Source organism: Corvus cornix, chromosome 5, assembly GCF_000738735.6.
Source record: "Corvus cornix cornix isolate S_Up_H32 chromosome 5, ASM73873v5, whole genome shotgun sequence".
NCBI lineage: Eukaryota > Metazoa > Chordata > Aves > Passeriformes > Corvidae > Corvus > Corvus cornix.
In genome coordinates, this window is record NC_046335.1 from 24,492,297 (window position 1) to 24,510,620 (window position 18,324).

The following is an 18,324-nucleotide window of genomic DNA, read 5'->3' on the forward strand; positions in this document are numbered from 1 at the left end:
CCCCGGCGTTCGCGGCCCCCCCTGCCGCCGGCAGATAACCGCGGCTCCGCGGGCCCCCCCGGCTCTTCCCCACCCGCCCAGCGCGGACTCGGCCCCGGCTCGACAGCCGCTCTCCAGGCGCCAGCTGCCTCTCGTCGCCGCCGCGGCTCGGGCAAGGATGGCTCGCCAGCCCCGGGGCTTTCTGCAGGAGGCCTCTCACCAAGTCGTCGCCGGAGGCTCGGCGGGTGAGTAGGCGCGTTCCTCCTGGGCGGGAAGGGTCTGCCGGTCCCCTGCCGGCGCTCCGCCAACTTGAGACGCAAGCGGCCGGGGCCGCCTCCCCCTCTCCGCGCTGCTCAGGCGGCGGGGAACGAACCGGCTCAGCGGCGGCTCCTCCCCCGCCGGGCGGGCCCCGGAGGCGACCCCAGCCCGGGGGTCCCGGGGACAACTTCTGTAACGGTGCTTGGCCCGCCGGTGGGGCAGGGCGGTGAAGGGGCGCTCCGTGGCTCCGCGGTGTATCTGCGCCACACACGCCCTGCAGCCCCTCGGGCGATAAGAGTGGCGGGCGGGCCCCTTCAACGGCAGCAGCCGCCGGTGTCCCCGCGCGCGGCTCTGCGGCACAGCCGGCCCGAAGGGCTTGAGCCGCGCCCGGGGGAGTCCACGGCGGGGATCCGCCTCTGGCGCCTGGATGCGGGACAGAAAACGGAGTTGCGCTGCTCAGACGGCTTCCCCGTGGCGCTCTTCGTCGCTGGGTTATAGAGAAACCAATGCAGGGCTGCAGTGGAGATGCGTTTCTGTGGGGCTTTTTAAATACATTTAGGAATGGCGACGTTACTAATTCATTGGTACTCTATTTGTACTGCAAACTACAAATGTCAAAACCGTACACGTCTGTTCAGCAGTGAAAGCATTGCTGGTCAATTTCTTCAGGTTTCTTACCTAAATCCCAGTGAAATATTTAAGTCAGCCTGCAGTGTAGGGGATTTTAATACAATATCCTGCTCTTTCAGTGTATATATGTAAATCCTGTTAATATTTCAACTATGTAGTGTGTTTGTAAGTGTTCTTTAGTGTCTCTTCTGAGGTCTAAATGTTGTTTGTCATATTATGTTTTACATGAAAGAGAAAAGCTATATGGTAGTGTTGCTGTGTCTTCTGTAATGCTTCAGTGTAAATATGCACAAGGAGAATTCTCCTCTGGTTGAGACCTGTGTGGCTGTGACACTACATGTGAGCTGGTCTTCCATTCCCTCTAATTCCCCTGGTACCTTTAAATCCACTTCTATGCATTCCTGCCACCAACACATTTGAGCACTGTCTTTTCATGCTAGTGACTCTGTATGCTCTTTGTTTTCAGCCTTCTCCTTTGACAGAGAGAGATGTCATAGCAGAAGAGGAGAAGTCTGCTGTCCCAGTGTATTGTATGACTGCTGTCCCAGCCCTTCCAGTGTATTGTATGGTGTTTATGAAGCTTTTCTGCAGCCTTGGAAATTCTAAAGCTTTTTTAGATTCTGCTTGGTACCACCCCCGTCTTCCTATAGGAGAGAATGGAAAGTTTTAATCTGTCCTAAACTGTTGAAAGCCTTTCATACCTGGAGGGATACTGAGGTGTTTTGCCACCAGATGTTTTGCAAGATGACAGATTTATCTGCCCTTAGCAGTTGGCCTATGCCTTAGTGATTCAGATTGATCTAATCCACTATCTTACCATCTTCTGGCAGGAGCCTGTTTTTGTTACAGGCTCTCTTTGTTTGTAGAACAGACTGTCTAACACACCAGAAAGAAAATTGTGATTTAGATGAATGAAAAGTTTTACAGAAAGACTAGAATTGGAAAAATAGTGTGTTTGATGGTAGTGTAGAGAAAAGACAGCATGAAAAATATTTGGTAATCTGGTAGGCATAAGTATTAGGGTGAGAGAATTTTCAAGGAGACAACTATCTGCACACAACACTTTTTTTGAAAAGTATAATGTGAGAGGCCTGTTGTATCTAGTCCAGAGGCATAATGTTAAAGATGCTTGCAACCTTTTGCTTAACCTCCTGTCAGGCAGGCAAGTTCCTTAGCTCCATCACTAGCCTTAAATTTGTGTAGAAATTTCTATTCATTGGTTTTGAAATAAACCAGTAATTACTGTTCTCTTAGTCTGAACAACACTAAAGTTGTACCAGGGGATTGTTAGATGTGTGGTTCAAATGGGAGCTCTAAGGTGCATTAGAAGGAAATGGCTGAAAGTTGAGAACTTGCTTGACTGATGCTTAAAATTCAGTGGGGTTTTTTTCCTGCTAATTTATAGAGAAAGTAAAAGGCAAAGGCTGGATCTTTGAGGTCTTCAGTCTAAAAGTTAGATTTCTCAGGCAAGTGTAGATCCAACGTGGGGAAGGTGGAAGCAGAGAGGAAAGGATTGACAGCATGAGTTTTTGATACTGTGCTTAGGATTTCATTCTAGTGAGGGATTTGGTTTCCTTGCCTCAAGTGAGCGCCACAGACATCCTAGAGTGACTTTGCTGTCTGTACCACTACCTGCTATTTAGAAGGAAACAAAACCAACCAACCAAAAAAAAACCACCCCCAAAAAACCCAAATCCCCAAACAAACATAAATTATTTTTAGTTAATCTGTTTCTAAGAAAGATACTGTGAATTGGACTCTGTCAAAGCAATTTTAGGAAAGTACTGAGGTGGTTGGGAATGAATGGCACATAGGTGTAATTGAAGGGTCAGAAATATTGTCTCCATAAGTAAAATGAGAGGTTATTTGGTATCTGCATGTCTGATGCAAAAGGATCTGATAAGAAGTAATTCTGCTAGGTCAAGTGGAAAATTATTAGAGATAAGCCTTAGCTGGCAGAACAGGAAGAAAGGGATTTTTTTTACGCTTTATGGAAGATGACAGGACTTGTTCATGGACTTAATAAAGACAGGGGAAGAGAAAGAAAGAAATCAAGCATGACCCCTAGTCTACAGGACTGATAAAATGGAAGATACTGGCATGCTGGAAGAAGGAGAATGGAAAGTATTCAGTGTTTTAAGAGAAAATATATAAACACACTGTTGGCTGTCAAAGGCATTGCTAAATTAAACTTGAACAGCTCTCTGCTGTAATTGAACTGTAAAAGTCAAGCATGACAGATCTCATGCATACTTTGTCTGTGGCAAGGGGTGCATCTGCTTTCATGTGGCTTGTAATCTGATTTCATGTGAAATGGAAAGCTCTGCTTCCTCAGAGTGAACAAAATTTTAAATATGAACAAAGTCTTACTCAGTCTTGGCTTATGTTACTTCTGCTGGCATTGTTTGTTCCCATCTTTCAGATTCCTCAATGATGGTTAATAGCATAATTCAAAATACTTGGTTTTGTTTGCTTGCCTGGGTGTATGACAATAGTGAGGAAAAGGCCTTTGATTGAAATGTAATTGGGACACTTCGTTAGTGAGTTCAGGCCCTTCTAGTAAGGGAACTGCAGGCATACTCCTTTCTCTAGTGGTTAATTAGTAAGCTAAGGCATGTGTGGAATTCATAGCAAAAAAATTAAACAGAAGATAAACTCTAAACTGTAAGGATCAGTGTGAAAATAACAACTTGGGAGCCTCTGATTTCCTTGGATTTATAGCAATTCTTCAAAAGGTTACTTGAGAAGTTCAGTCAATGCAGGGTTCAAGTCACAAGAAGAATTGTTTCTCTAAAACACAAACATCAAAAAAATCCTTGTTTCCCCTGCCTGTATGGAAAAGGAAGAAATTAAAGCAGTGTTGCAGACAAAGTCAATGGATATTTCTTTCCTCATGGAGAGGAACTGAATACTGCAAAGTACGTTGTGGGATACCCAGATTAATTTGTCAAGACATCCTTGTAACAGAGTGTTGAATCAGTTTGAGTGATGAAGTGCAAATTTCATAAACAATTGCACAGATACCCTTGGCCCAGTAAAGGCAGGATATAGTTACCCTGAAGGTTTTAGGATGCTTCTACTTGATATAGGTGTGTTCTTGTTTTTTAATAACAAAAGACAGCAGATGGAAACAATTAGCTAAAACCACAGGCAACATAAATAAAATTTAGTTTATATTTAGTTGTATGATCACCTCTCTTTCTTCCATACATGAACAAATAACCTATAAACACGTCAAATTTTGAAGTTAAAATTTTGAAGAATATATTTAATATATGTAGTGATAAATAAGAAGATGACATGTTTCTCAGATCTGTAGTATTTAACTGATCTTTAAGTAGTTTTTTGCTGAAAATTCCGTGTCACTTTGCCTTATTCCATTTAATAAATGAACATGAACTTCAAAATTAATTACTGTAAAATGAATATGGAAAAGTCAGAACAAAATGATTTTTAAATAAAATAATCACTTCATAGGGATAATTGAGGCTGATCCTTTTTTCCCCCTATTCTTCATCTTTTCATGAAACAGCAGGGTTTCTGCCTCTCTGTACTTCTTGGCTTCAATTTTTTTATACTTTTAAAAAAAATTATTTTAAAGAGTTAGGTTTCTAGCTGCATTGAAACCTAATAGGATTTGGGAGTCCAATTCTCTTAAGCTCCTTTAAAAGTCCAAACCTTTTCTCTTGAGAGGTGTTTTATTTCAGGAGTATACAAAGTTGATTAACCTGGATAGCAGCAACTTCTTTGAACCAGATTTATAAGCAGGAAAGCCACTTGTCCAAGTAAGACTGTCAAATGCAAATACAGTATTAAAACCAGTGTTTGGTCTTCCTGTTGCTAGAGGCATTAGGCAGACAAAAATCATTACAAGGTATGCTAGCCAGCATACTCTGTGAAACACCTTAGGTTATTTGGTCCGTATGAATGGGAGAGGGAGCGTGATAGATGTACTAGGAATGGCTTGAAACAGCAGGAAAATGGTCTAATTATTCCCCTCCCCCTCCCCTGTTTTTATTTTTATGGCTGTTTTCTGAGAGTTAAAGTTAGGAGGAGGATTCTGTGTTTTCTTGGGTGCTTTTTTCTTACTTTTAAGCCATGCAATTGGCATTCATGTGTTATTAAAAAAATCAGTTAATGCTCAGAGGTAATTTCAACTAGCTAAGTACTTAGCTACACCTTGTAACTATCTTAACTTCAAACCATAATATTTAAAAGTGATTAAACCTTCCTTTCTCCCTTCCTATTAAGGCTGAAATATCTGAGTCCACAGTACATGCTCAGTGTCTTTCACTGCCTTGATGTGGTGTTTCAGATGTTAGCAAAGTCTTTACATTAAAAAGCTAAGGATGGGAAGCAGTCATAATATTTCAAGGAAACATTCTACAGGTTAAAGTACCGCAAGGGAATGCACTAGCAGCAGCCAATGAAGTCAATTTTCTCTGTTAGTCTGAGAAATTAATAGCATGCCAACCTAGTGTTGGACTTGGAGGTTTGGAGGGGAGTTGCTTGGTTCGCAATATGGTGAGGAGAACTTTGGGTAACAGAAGACCAAAATAAGGTTAAGTGTATGTAAGCTGAGATATCAGATATCGTGAACCTCCTCCAGTATGCTTGTAGCAATTGGGAGGACGTAGGAACAGTTGGGAAGTTAAGACTCGGAAAGATTTCTATCTGTTTCTGCTCAGACGACCATGCATGCACGCACACTGTTTTATGAAACATGCTGGAAAGAAGATGTGAAGTACCTTCGCAAGGTCTGTGTAGCCCCTATTGCTTTCATCATTATACAGTTCAAAGAGGGAGTACAATATTCAGGACAGTTTGACTTCAGTGGGTCTCTGGAAATAAGGAAGAGCCACCAGGGAAGCTCAGAGAAACTGATGCTAGTTTTGAAGTGAGTATGGTCGAATTGTTGGCTTTGGTCTCCTAGGCACTTCAAAACCATGCAATGTGATATTTTTTAACCCAGTAGAATATAGTTCCGTGCTGCAGACCAGTGCAGACCAGCTGCAGTGAGCAGCAGCTGAGGGTATGCAGAATGCCATAGAACGAACCAGCTGAAGTTACCTTGTGACCATGACCAGTGGAAAATTTTCAGAGTATTTTCCCACCTATTATAGCGTTTCAAACTTTAGTTCTGTAACATTTTTCAGTCTCTGAGCCTCTCCTTTTCTACCAGCTGATAATTTTAAAAATACACCCCTGAATCTGCAAGACAGATTGGAGTGTTTGCTTTGCATACTTCTAACTTAATTAAATGTTATTGGGTTGCCACAGAAAACCTTGTTTAATTTTAGTGGAAACTAATGAAATCCTCATGAGCTTTCATACACTTTGCTGAATATGCAATGCTGGCAGCTAGCGAAATACCTCTAAATTTTCAGACAGTTGAGTAATTTGAAGAAGCAATACCCTTGCAATATAGTTTTAGTTTAAAAGGAGCAAATGAAAATTGCTATGTAGAATCATGGAATCATGAGTGGTTTGGATTGAAAGGGACCTTATAGATCATTTAGGTCGAATCCTCCTGCTGTGGAGAGGGATGCCACTCTCTAGATCAGGTTGCTCAGGGCCCCGTCCAGCCTGGCCTTGAACACTCCAGGGCTGGGACATCCAAAACCTCTCTAGGCAACCTGCTCTAGCACTTCAGTGACCTCTGAGTAAAGAATTTCTTCATAACATTTAATCAAAACCTTCCCTCTTTCAGTTTAAAGCTGTTGCACCTTGTCTTGTCACTATCTGTCCATATAAAAAGTTCCTCTCCCTCTTTTTTATAAGTCCTTTTTTATGGAACTGTCAGGCCACAATAAGGTCTCCCTGGAGCCTTCTCTTCTCCATGCTGAACAATTCCAACTCTCTCAACCTGTCTTTGTAGGAGAGATACTTCACTCACTATCATCTTTGTGGCCTCCTCTGGGCCTGCTGTACAGGTCCATGTCTTTCTTGTGCTGAAGACTCCAGATCTGGATGCAGCAATGCAGGTGAGGTCTCACAAGAGCAGAGTGCAGAATCAGCTCACTCGGCCTGCCCCCACTGCTCTTGATGCAGCCCAGGGTATGATTGGCCCCCTGGATTGTGGGTGCACATTGCTGGCTCATGTCCAGCTTTTTGTCCACAAGAATCACCAAGTCTTTCTCTGCAAGACTGCTCTCAATGCCTTCTTGTCCCAGCATCTACTGTGTCTTTCCTTACCTGACTGAAGTGCAGCACCCTGCACTTGGATTTCTTGAACTTCATGAAGTACTTGTAGGCCCCCTTGTCAAATTTGTCGTGGATCCCCTGGATGGGATCACATCCTTCTGTTGTGTCAACTGGACCGCTAAACTTCATGTCATCTGCATATGTGCTGATTTCTCATTGTCTGTGTCATTGATGAAGACATTGAAGAGCACTGGTCCCAAGACAGAGCCCTGAGGGATGCCCCACATCACTGGCCTCCACTTAGATATAGAGCCATTGACCTCAATGCTGTCTGTATCCAGAGAGTGTTTAGGGTGAACTGATCTTGTTTGATCAAGTCATTGCAGTGTACTAGCAAGTCATGAACACCCATTTGGAGCTCTTAAATGTGTTTCAAGCTTTGTTTGGGGATTTTCTTTTTTTTTTTTTTGATTGCAGTAGCTTTTATATGGGGGTTAAGATATGAAGTAAATTTTACATGTTTATGTAAGAGTGACAGAAACAATCTAAGAATTTTCATAATTTCTAACATGTCATGACACCTGTAGTGTGCTTAGTACTTTCTGTAGAAACTGGGACCCTGAAAAGAAGAATTTCTGGTCTGTGGACTCAGATATAGGTCATACCAAACTGCTTGTTGAACCTGGGGGTTAAATTTCAGACTTGCTCTGATACTCGCTGGGTTTGGTTATCCTGCAGCAACCTCATAATTCCCAGTGTGTCTTTGTTCCAAATAGGATACACTGGGAAAAATGAGTAGTTGGTTGAGCTTTATTTAGTCTGGCATGTTAGTCATTGGGGACAAAACATTTTGTGCACAGAATCCTCTATGGGTGTAATAAGGCACTTATCCTTCAGATTTTGTATATATAGTAAGCCTGAGGGTTTTAAGAAAGGTTAGAAATTTTCTATTGTTTTTAGAGTAACAAGTTTTTTCTCAAAAAACCTCACCTCTTATCTCTCACCCTCCATACAACTCCAAACCTGTCAAAACGACCAATTTCACATCTAGGAGTAATGAAGTTATTCGCTCTCATTCGTTCTACTGCCCACAAGATGGCAGTGCAATACTACATTAAGATGTTAAATATGCTTTTTCCTGTGTGCCAGAGCCATAAAAATGTATGTTGGTGCTGTTGCAGATAAGATTAGCATATGAAATTTTGAATGATAATATGCTAAGTAAAAGCTTTAAGATGTCAAATAAATAATGATCAATAAATGCTGATTTCACATGTGTACTGCACAACCAATGGCACTGAATTTGACTTTTATTGAATTAACCACAAAAATTGTAAATGGTGACATTTCACTGGTAAAGGTCAATAGATGGCTGTAAAGCTAAGATACCATATATAAATAAAAAAACTTGGGATAAATTCATGTCCCAGTATAATCAATATGCAAATAGCAGCTGATTTCCAAAGTGAGGAATTTGAGTCTTGATTATTTTAATTTTAGCATAGATTTTATGCAATATTGCATAAATGTCATCAAGTTCTCATGCCAATCTATAACCAAAGTAAAGACTCATGTGTTACATACACACTGCTGTAAGCCTCTGTTAACTTTCTTCAAGTATTTGCAGGCATGAGACCTACAGCAAATCATAGAAACTTAAAGATACACACTTCTACAAAATAAGCTATAAAATTTTGTTGTCAGATTTTAAAGTTAATAATATGGTAGAATAGTATATGTTATACATGTAGGTAGTCAAAATAATTAGTACTGGAACATGCCTGTTGTAAAATTCATAGGCAAAAAATGCTTTGTCTGCAGAGGCAGTTCTGAAGCTGTTCTGTGAGCCAAGATTATATTGGCATAAAGAACAATTTTTCATTACTGTGTATTGTTTCATCAGTTGTGCTTAGTGACTGATGTACATATTCAAATCCATATTAAATTGTTGTAACACAAAAGTTTATTATGCAATAAGAATAAAATTCTAACATATAGCAACAAAGCATGTCTTTTGATAGCAATAGATGTGTTTTCTGCAGCAGTGTTCTAGAAAAGAAAATGAAAACTGATTCTGGTTATTTCTGTGCATAAAATCTGGCGATTTTGCCTGTTAAGTGATGATATTACCAATTTTCCTATAACTGTAGCTTAGTTTCTGTAACATTACTTTGGGTGTCCTTATACATGTAAACCTTCTTTCTTTATGCTTGCTGCTTTTCCATTTCAAGCTAGCAGGGTGGGAGACACTCAAAATCATACTGCTGAGACTGGAGGAACTCATCTGTTATGAGATTGAAATTCTCTCTGAAAAATGATTATATTAATGTTTTCAGACTGGTTTAAGTATTATGATTAGGGTTGATATGAATGAAAAGAGCTAAAAGGGCTAAAGACAAGGGGGAAAAAAACCCCTTTTCAGATAGTGATGTGACTCCTAGAACTTGGAAGTTTTGAAAATCAGTATGTCAACGATGAATAATAGGGATGCCTCTAAGTATTTTCAAGTATCTCAGTCTTGATTATAAAGCCTTAAATCTGTGCTTCTTCAATTGGACTTGAAAAAATACAATTAAATTTTTTCCTCTTAGGGGAGATGAATTGATATTTGCTGCCTGTGGAAACCATCACTGGTCCTGTTGTTGGGTAAAATAAATTAATATTGGTTTTTATAATATGAAACTCACTCTCTGATGCCTAATTATTATTTGTGCTAGAAAGTGTTAAATATCAGCCATCTTAAGATAGTATTTTGTTTACTGAAAATCTGTAGGACAGGTCATGTGTTTTGGGTGTGTTGAAAGTAGAGTAGTTACAGGATAAGTACCTGACATTTTTTCTGCAGCGTGTCTTGTCCTGGGGAATCACTACAATTAGATATAATTGCACCAACATCTGAAACAGGTAATTAATGCTTCAGTTGTCTACAGTGGTGGTTTTCTGATGAGAAAATAACTGAGAGAATCTGAATGTTGTTGAGAGGTCCCACCCATACAGTGTGGAACGAAACACAGGAATAATTGGCCTTTAGATCTGCTTTTCAGTCATTGAACTCCACTGTTAACAGCTGCTTTTGTTTTCCCTTTGGATCATTCTTAATCCATCAATTTTTGTCAGGAAACACAGTTTATGGGTCATCTTTTAGTCTTTAGTCAACGAATCATTTCCCAGTTCAGTGTGTTAACCTAGTTTCCTGGGCTTTTTACTGTTTTTATTTATACAGAAGTATGCAGATCGCAGGCTGGTGCCCCCAGACAGCAACACTTCCAAAAGCAAAGGAGAGCCTTAGTAGCCCTTTCAGTTTTAGAAAATTCTTTGCACTACTTATTTAACTTCCTCTGAGAGCCAATTCTGAGTGGTTTTCCAATAGGGTTAAGTTTTCCATATTTTTCCATTACTAACACTCATTTCTTAATATTTAGTTAGAGGGTTGATTTTCAAAATTAGTGTATATTTTGAATGTGTAGTAAATATCACTCAACTTTGTTTTCTTGGCTGGCTCCAGATAAGATACTGAACTTAGTAAAAAATGAAGGGCATGGTGAAAAAAAAAAAAGGTTCTAACTGCCGTATTCAGACACAGAAACAAAAGTTAACTCTTCATTATGGATTCTAGGATATTTGATGTTTCTTCCAGCTTGTGGAGCTATGTGATTAATTTCTGAATTTGAAAGTTTTTTTAAAACCTTGTTTGTTTAAATCTTATCCTCAGTGTTTTGGCATTAAAGCTTGAAATTATGAACTGTAGATGTTTTAAGAACCAAACAGTAAATATGGTGCTCCTCATCTTTAGATGAATATTTGGATCTGAGCCATGAGGTTATGAATGCTTGAGTTTCGTGATCATACACTGGGGGTTTTTAGGTTGGTTACATGGTTGGTTCTCTACAGGCAGGTTCGCAATGCTGCCTTGCATGTGGTGGTGTACACCTGTGCTTAACATAACCCCATTGCAAGAAGTAGAAAACAAAGTGTCAGGGTGCTTATAGGCTTTTAGAAGAATATATTTTCCAAAACATTGCCGTACTATGGGTGCTGATCAGTGGCAGCACAATCTTGTGTATACCCCTTAATTTTGTCAGAATTGCATAATAGTGCAAGAGTGCTTGCTTTGTTCATGCTGCACATTCAAAACATTGTGTCCAGTGCCCATTTTAAGTGCTTCTGTTATCTTATTCTTGGTAGCCTCTGTTGTCTCTGGGTTGCTATACTAGTTCATCCTGGGATCAGTTCATCACCCAAAAGAGGAGTTATGTAGAGGAATCGGCAATATTCTGAAAGTAAAAGACTCCTGGAAGAATGTGAGAGCTTTGAGAGTCTTCATAGTTCTGCTCTTTATTCATCTCCAAGTCTCTGGTTATTACAGAGCCAAGGCAATGGGACTTTCCTAAAAGTTCTGTGTTTGCAGACAAGTGCTTCATTCTCTTCTCCTAAATGGGATTAGGGTTCTGGAGGGGGTTGGGGCTGTTGAATTAAGCAGGGAGAGCATGGCTGCCACTTATTTATTATACATCTTGGTAAAAATTTTACAAGGCAAAACTGTAATGCTGACTGGGTAATGAGGCAGTCCTTGCTCGAAATAGTCTTTATTGTGTTTTTTCTAAGCAGTGACGAAAATAAGTATCAAGATGCTACATCCTTTGACTGGCATATTCTTCCTTATTGTGAGATATGATGATGGCCGTCCCAGATGACATAAAGGAAACAGAACATTTTTTTCTGTTGTTTTTTAGCAAACTTTTCTCCTTTCTGCAAAATTTCATTTTTTAATATGATGAGAAATAAAGTTTATTGATTAGGCATTTCTAAAAGGGAGGAAGAAATCATGGAGGCTTTCTGCAGATAGAAACCAATGAATGTTATTAGAGAGTAGACTAAATGGAAAGAAATGTCTTATTTAGAGTATGAAACTCTTCTAAGTTAATGTCCATAAAGTTTAAATTAGTTCAGACTTTTCTTATTAGAATAAATGTTTCCTTTTAAAAAGCATGATAATCATAATCAAGACTAAATTTGTTCTGTTATTTATTTTCAAAATGATTGTACATGTTTAGCAGACTTTTGATTTAAATCCCTAGGGATATATTGGAGACAGATGTTTAGATGACCTAATGTTTAAAGTAAAGTTATATTTGGACACTCGATTAAATTTTCCTTAAAATCTTTCCTTATATGTTAGATTGTGGAGCAGTGCAGAAAGTATTGAAAGATTTATGTTGAAAAGGTACTGCTTTATTTTTAAAGTAGGTTACTAGAGTTCAGTAGATTTTATTTCAGGCAACTGTCAAAAGCAGAAAATGTTTGCATATAAAACAGTATGTTTACAAATGAAAGTATTGTGTCTTGTTGCAGAGCTGAATGGGAAACAGATTTCTTTAAAAGTTCATTGATTTCAAAACCAAATTTACCAGGCCAGTTATAGCTGCCCCCAAAACTTGGTAAAGACTCTGGTAGACCTTAAAATGTAGCATCAGTTGAAGACTGCATGATAGGACATAACAGCTGCAAGTGTTTTACTACTTTCCAGTTTTGAACAAGTAATAGCTTCTCTCAAGATGCACCTAATGTCATAGTGTGGAAAAGTATAAGGGCTTCATATGTGATAGTAAACAACATTTTGAAAAGTCTCAATATTTCATGATCATAATTATCAATATTGACCTATTGAGAAGGTATTGATTTACAGATGAAAACCATGAGTATCTTCAGTCTTTTGAAGTTTATATATACTGGCTTTTATTGTGTTTAGTTAAATAAACGAGTTACTGAGTTGCTGAACTTCTGCCATTTTTAATTGTAACTGAAATATTGTATTAAGAGATGCATTCTTGTCACCAGCAGAATAATTTTCTTTGTGGGCTGATGCAAGTGTTGCACTAAAACACTACTCGGATGCTTAGCACTCCGCCTGCAAAATAACCTCTGGCCAGATCTCGAGAACATTTCTGTGGGACAGCATTTTTTATTATTTTCTGTCATTTGTGATTAGGAAGGCTGATGTGGGCAGCAGAGCTGTAATGTATTTTATGCAGAGTGGACCTCGTTAAGTTTAGGCAGCACATGCAGCACTTTTCTGTAATCTCGTTGAGGTCTGCTGGGTTAGAACTGGAGTAGCCCTCTTCTGGGAAAAACTGAAATTGCAGTATTTGGAGCTTTCATGTAGGAGTGGATGCTGGGTCAACAGTGGCATAAAAATCATGTTTCACAAAGGGAGTGAAAGGAGATCTCATCCTGATCCTGAAAAAGGAGCTTTCATTCTGTCTTTTTGCTATTAGATGACTGTATATTAGTCATGGCAGTAACTGTTTTGCACAGCATGGATCTAATCAAAACCTAACGAATGAATGTGTAGTACCTATGTGATGCCACTGTAAGAAGAAATTATTTTGCTTTTCTTCCTGAATTAAGATTTGGGATATAGATTGTAACTCTGGAAAATAAATGGAAAAGTATCTTCTTAAGACTCCCAAGAAGCAAAGAGTGGTCACAATATTGGAACAGATAGCCCTTAAACATCTTCTGAAAATGTCACTTGTCAATTGTTGGTGTGAAGATAAGGAGCATATAGAATGAAATTCTAAAAGTTTTGCAGATAAAGCAGTTTTACAGTGTTCTGGTTATATTTGTGTACACACAGATTTTCTAAGTTCAGAAATGTTCTTTAAAAGTATTGAAAGAATATTGATCAGTTGATGCATAGCATTGTTAATTGGACTTGTCACTTGCTTAAGTCTTGCAGACCTAGAGTGAACACCTGGAACTGGGCTGAAGTAACTTGGGCAACAACTTTTATGCTTGTTGTGTAGTATAATCTTACCTTTTTTTATGTAATGGCTTTTCCCTTTTTTAATGTATATTTTTCTCAGTGAATGGAAAAAATAATGGCTTTCAGTGAGTGGAACAAATAATGGCTTTCTGTTTGAATACTAATGATCTTCTCATGTAATCTATTATCACTTACATATACAACATTTGACTATTTTTTTTTCTTTAATCTCCTTATGCTATGCTACTTGAGTATTTTCTCTGAAGACTTCAGTTGGTGTGCTGAGATTTGCAGGAGTGATTAGTTCTCTCTGGTGCCTCAAGACAGACACCTGCAAAGAGAGTAGACAGTTTTATTGGGATGTTATGAAAGTTTTATGCAACTTGTAGAGAAACAGGGAAAAACCTCTGGGAGCAAGGGGGGCGAGATGGTTTTAATTTCCTTAATGCTTCCTTTTTATTATTATTTTTTATTTTCTCCTTTCCTGTAGTCCATTGTAGAAGTAGCAGGGACCCTAAAGACTAAATGCTGCTCTGTTACTTGGACTGTTTGCATTCTGTGTGCTGAGTTAGGATAACATCCACTGCAGTCAAGTAGAGATGGTATCACAATCATTACCAGCTCAGTTCTAAACTGGGCTTTTTCTGTTCAGTCTAGATCTTGTTTACATCTAAATCTTTGTTTCCTATGTTTTAGTTATTCTATAATTGCACCTAGAACCTTAATTGCAAAACCTGTGAATAATTAAAAAACTTAGACAATGTTCTATAAATTCCTTTTCAACAACAGGGCTGAAACCTTATCTACTGCAACTGGAATTAGGGACAGCTTGCCTTGTCTTTGTTTTGACTACAAACTCTATTCTGGTTAAGAGATTAAATTCAGAGAGAGGAATAAATCACTGCATTACATTTTGTATGATGATTGAACTGTTTGTAAAATTTGAACATACTTTATATATTTGGTAATTGTTTTGTAAACATTTCAATGTTCAAGTTTGTGGCATAAATAGTTTTGACTATGGGCAAGATTTGGACTGCTTGCATTCTGTATAAGCAAAATCTGGGTGCCTCTTGCTCACTGAACAATTCAGAACAGATCCAGATGATTTGAGTCCAAGGAAAGAATTTGGATCTTCCTTGGTTTAGCCAAGGAAACCAAGGAACCGAGGAAATTCTCTCTTACAAGAGTTTTTTGTTTTTTTTCATTTGGTGTTTTTGTGGTGTTTTGTTAGTTTGTTTGACTTTTTGGTGGTGGTGGGGGGTTGGGGGTTTTTTTTTGCTTTGTTTTGTTTTGTTCATTCTTGCTCACTTCCTAGGTCTTTGAATCTTGAAATCATTTTCTGCGTGCAGGTATGGATCAAACATGAGAGAGTGTAGCTGTATATGAAGTGGCCCTGGTGGTCAGTTAAGTCTTCTGAAAAGTAAAATAATGGATTTAACTGTTTTGCTTTCTGGACTCTAATACATTAACTTTTCATGTGTACTGTCAGAGTAATTGTTATCCCTCAGTTCTAGGGGAATTGTAGGTACCTGAACCATGAGATTAATCAGTATCCCAATTCCACTGTAATCAATGGAAGTTATTCACTCCCTGAATCTCTTCTGAGCTCTTCTGAGCTGTCTTAGATCTGTATCAGATATCCTGTGAAGTCCAGCATGTGAACATACTCACTACTAACGCCAGGTGGCTACTCCTTGTATGCATAAAGGAATGGACCTGTTGCCAAATTGTTTTCCTGGCTGTGGGCTTGAACTCTCTGACATGTCCATTTGAAGTCAGGCAGCAACTTTCTAACCATTGCAGTGCCTAGGCTGATGTCCAGTTGGCTACCAAAGATCCCATCTTACCCAAGTTATTGAATCTAACTCTATTAAAAATGCTGTTTTAAAAGTTACTTGTGAATCTGAAACAATCTATTAGGTTATGTCTCTATGAAATCCTGCACAAAACTTGTATTGATATCCCCACCTGTGTTTGGACATTAAGATAAAATGTTGGAAAACTTGCTATCATTTAAAAGAAATATGTCTGGAGGAAAAGGCTTTTGTGATAGCTAATTAATTATATTTCTGTTATAGTATACATTATCTGTTTATATCTGTGGGGGAAAAAAGTATTTCTGTAACAGGCTGTAGAGCTCATAGCTGAAAAATATAGTAAACTGAATTTTTACTTCTAAAATGTGCAACCTGTTGTAAAGTACTCCTGGATCAGATGTATTGTGTTTGGTAATAACTGCTGTATGGTGCATAGAAGACCTCCATAAATCTCCTGGAAAACTCATAACTCCCGAGTCTTGTATACAACAGTTTTCCATCCAACAAATTTAAACTTTTCCAGGAAAGGAGGAGAGCGGTTCTGATGTATCTGATCTGTTCTAGAACTTCTATTCTCAAATTTAACCAAAATTCTTCTTAGTATTTCACTTCTCTTACCCCAAGTTATGTATGTAAAGTCACGTTGACACCATTGTATTTTGGACCAGGCTTCACTGGCCTTTTACCAAAGGATCCGGGGTGCGTATCTGGAAATAGTTTCTTATTTGTAATTGGTGTGCAAATGGTAGTCTCCACTGACATTAAGTTCATGGACTCCACTTTCCCTGATTTTACTGTATGAAGTGAGCTAAAACCTAAGCAGTCTTCAGTCTGAGCCTGTTTGTACTTAACTAACAGTGTTGCTGTTTTGTGTTCACTTTCTAGACTTTCAAACTGTGATGTAAGGGAATTGTCAGTGGTTGCCTTAGAAGTTATTCTTTCAAAAATAGCTGTGACTTGTTCAATTTCTCATATTTTCTGTTGAGATTTGCATCCCCTATATATTGGTCATCTTCAGTTGGCTTTCAGTTGGAGACTGAAGTCTGTCTTCTGGGGCTGGGTTGAGCACAATTTTCCTTCCACTGTTTAGTGTCCAGCACGTTTGGGGTTCTTCCCTCTCTTTTGAAGGATATAGGCAGTGATCTGACAGTCCTAACATCCTTCCAGGCCTGTTTCCATTCAATGGAAGTTAAGTTTATTTTGCTTTGCTTCTGTTCAGCAAATGTGGCTTTTTCTAGAACTTTGATGGCCGTACATTGTACATAGAACATCAGGTGATTGAGATATTTTTCTAAAACATGATCTGTGCCAAGCAGGATCTAAGTGGCAGGATGCACTGACCATACAATTGTGTGCTTTGTTTTCCTCTGTGTTCTTGCCAGAACCTTGATGCTATCAAACCTGATGATGGGGAAAATATTTGTCATCAGTGATCTCCTCCAAAGTATCTCTTTGTGTATGTAGTTAAAATATTCCTTTTTTTCACATCTACAAACTCAGTAAATAGTTGAAGGCCTTGAGCTTTTTCCATGCCTTTTGTAGCCAGTAAATATATTCACTCAGTTCCTTCTGCTCATTCTAGTGCCTAAAGCAATAAACTCCCAAGTTTTGTAGTCTGTCTCTTGAAGAAAATTCCCTATTTACTAAGCATGAATTTTCTGTATGTTGAAGTTTCTTGTTTTCTGGAAATTTCCTTTCCAAACCATACCTTGGCTCGAATTTAGTTTTGTATGTTATCTGATTGTATACCAGCCCTTTGTAAAACTAAAACACCAAATAGGGCACCAAATAGGTCTAATATTTTGTATATTTTCTGTTGTTTGCTTGTACAATTAACTTGTGTTATTGGTGGGGATAAAGTTCACGAGCCCTGTTTCTTTCCTTAGCCAAAAGCTACCTGCAAGAATGCTTTTCTCATTTCACTTATAGCTGTCATCTCAGTAGCTTTTGTGTCACTATCTGGTGCTGAAATTCTGGGTGCGTTTAAGTTGACAGTATATTCTTCTGTTGCAATGTTCCTCGTTGGCCTGTGAAGAAGAGAGTTGGTGCTATTTATCCAAGTGTGTTCTTACTGTGTTAGCAAACTCTTTGAAATGATGCTGACCTTTTAGAGAACTGATCCAAGGAGCTTAAGTGACAGAAACTTAATTGCTTTTGATAGAGTAGTTTTCTGACAGTTTATTTGCCTGAACTGTGGGAGTTGGCAGGGATTCCCAGTCAATGGCAGAAGAGTAGGTAATGGTTCTGGTAGCAGCAGGCTCATTGGATTGCTTATCTGTTTTATCAGGCTGCAGTGAGTGCCAGGAGCACTTCTGCTTCTGAACTTCGCCCAAAGCTTAACACACATCAGCAATCTAATTAGCTTGCTCAATTGTGGTAGCTAGTGAAGCTGTTTGTCACCTTCCATATTTCCCTTGTAGGACCTGCTTCTCGGGTAACCTGAAGCTTTAACAAATACCATTAAAGGAAGATGCGTATTCAAATAATCCGCAGCAGGAAAAAGGACTTTGCTCAGCTTTGTGTGAGGATTAAGGTGGAAGGAAGGCTCCACTCTTTTTTTTCTTTTTATCGTTTTTGGTTTGTTTTTTGGGTGTTTTTGTTTGGTTGGTTGTTTTTTTTTTCCTTGTTTGTTTGGGGTTTTTTTTAATGAAACTTTAATAAACTCTTCTTTGTACTACTGGTTTGCCACGAACGTATACTAAATTGAGTTAGGGTCTGGGGAATGTA

The 18,324-nt window shown here is 38.8% G+C and overlaps 1 protein-coding gene across 1 annotated transcript in view; it reads left to right on the forward strand.

The window, feature by feature from the left end:
• The first annotated feature begins 8 nt into the window (after nt 1-8).
• Nucleotides 9-18,324, forward strand: part of SLC25A21 (solute carrier family 25 member 21) — a 237,442-nt gene continuing 219,126 nt past the window's right edge. The window contains exon 1 of the mRNA XM_039553092.1: nt 9-224. Coding sequence (XP_039409026.1) covers nt 158-224 — 67 coding nt within the window. The 5' untranslated portion in view covers nt 9-157. The remainder of the gene's footprint in view (nt 225-18,324) is intronic.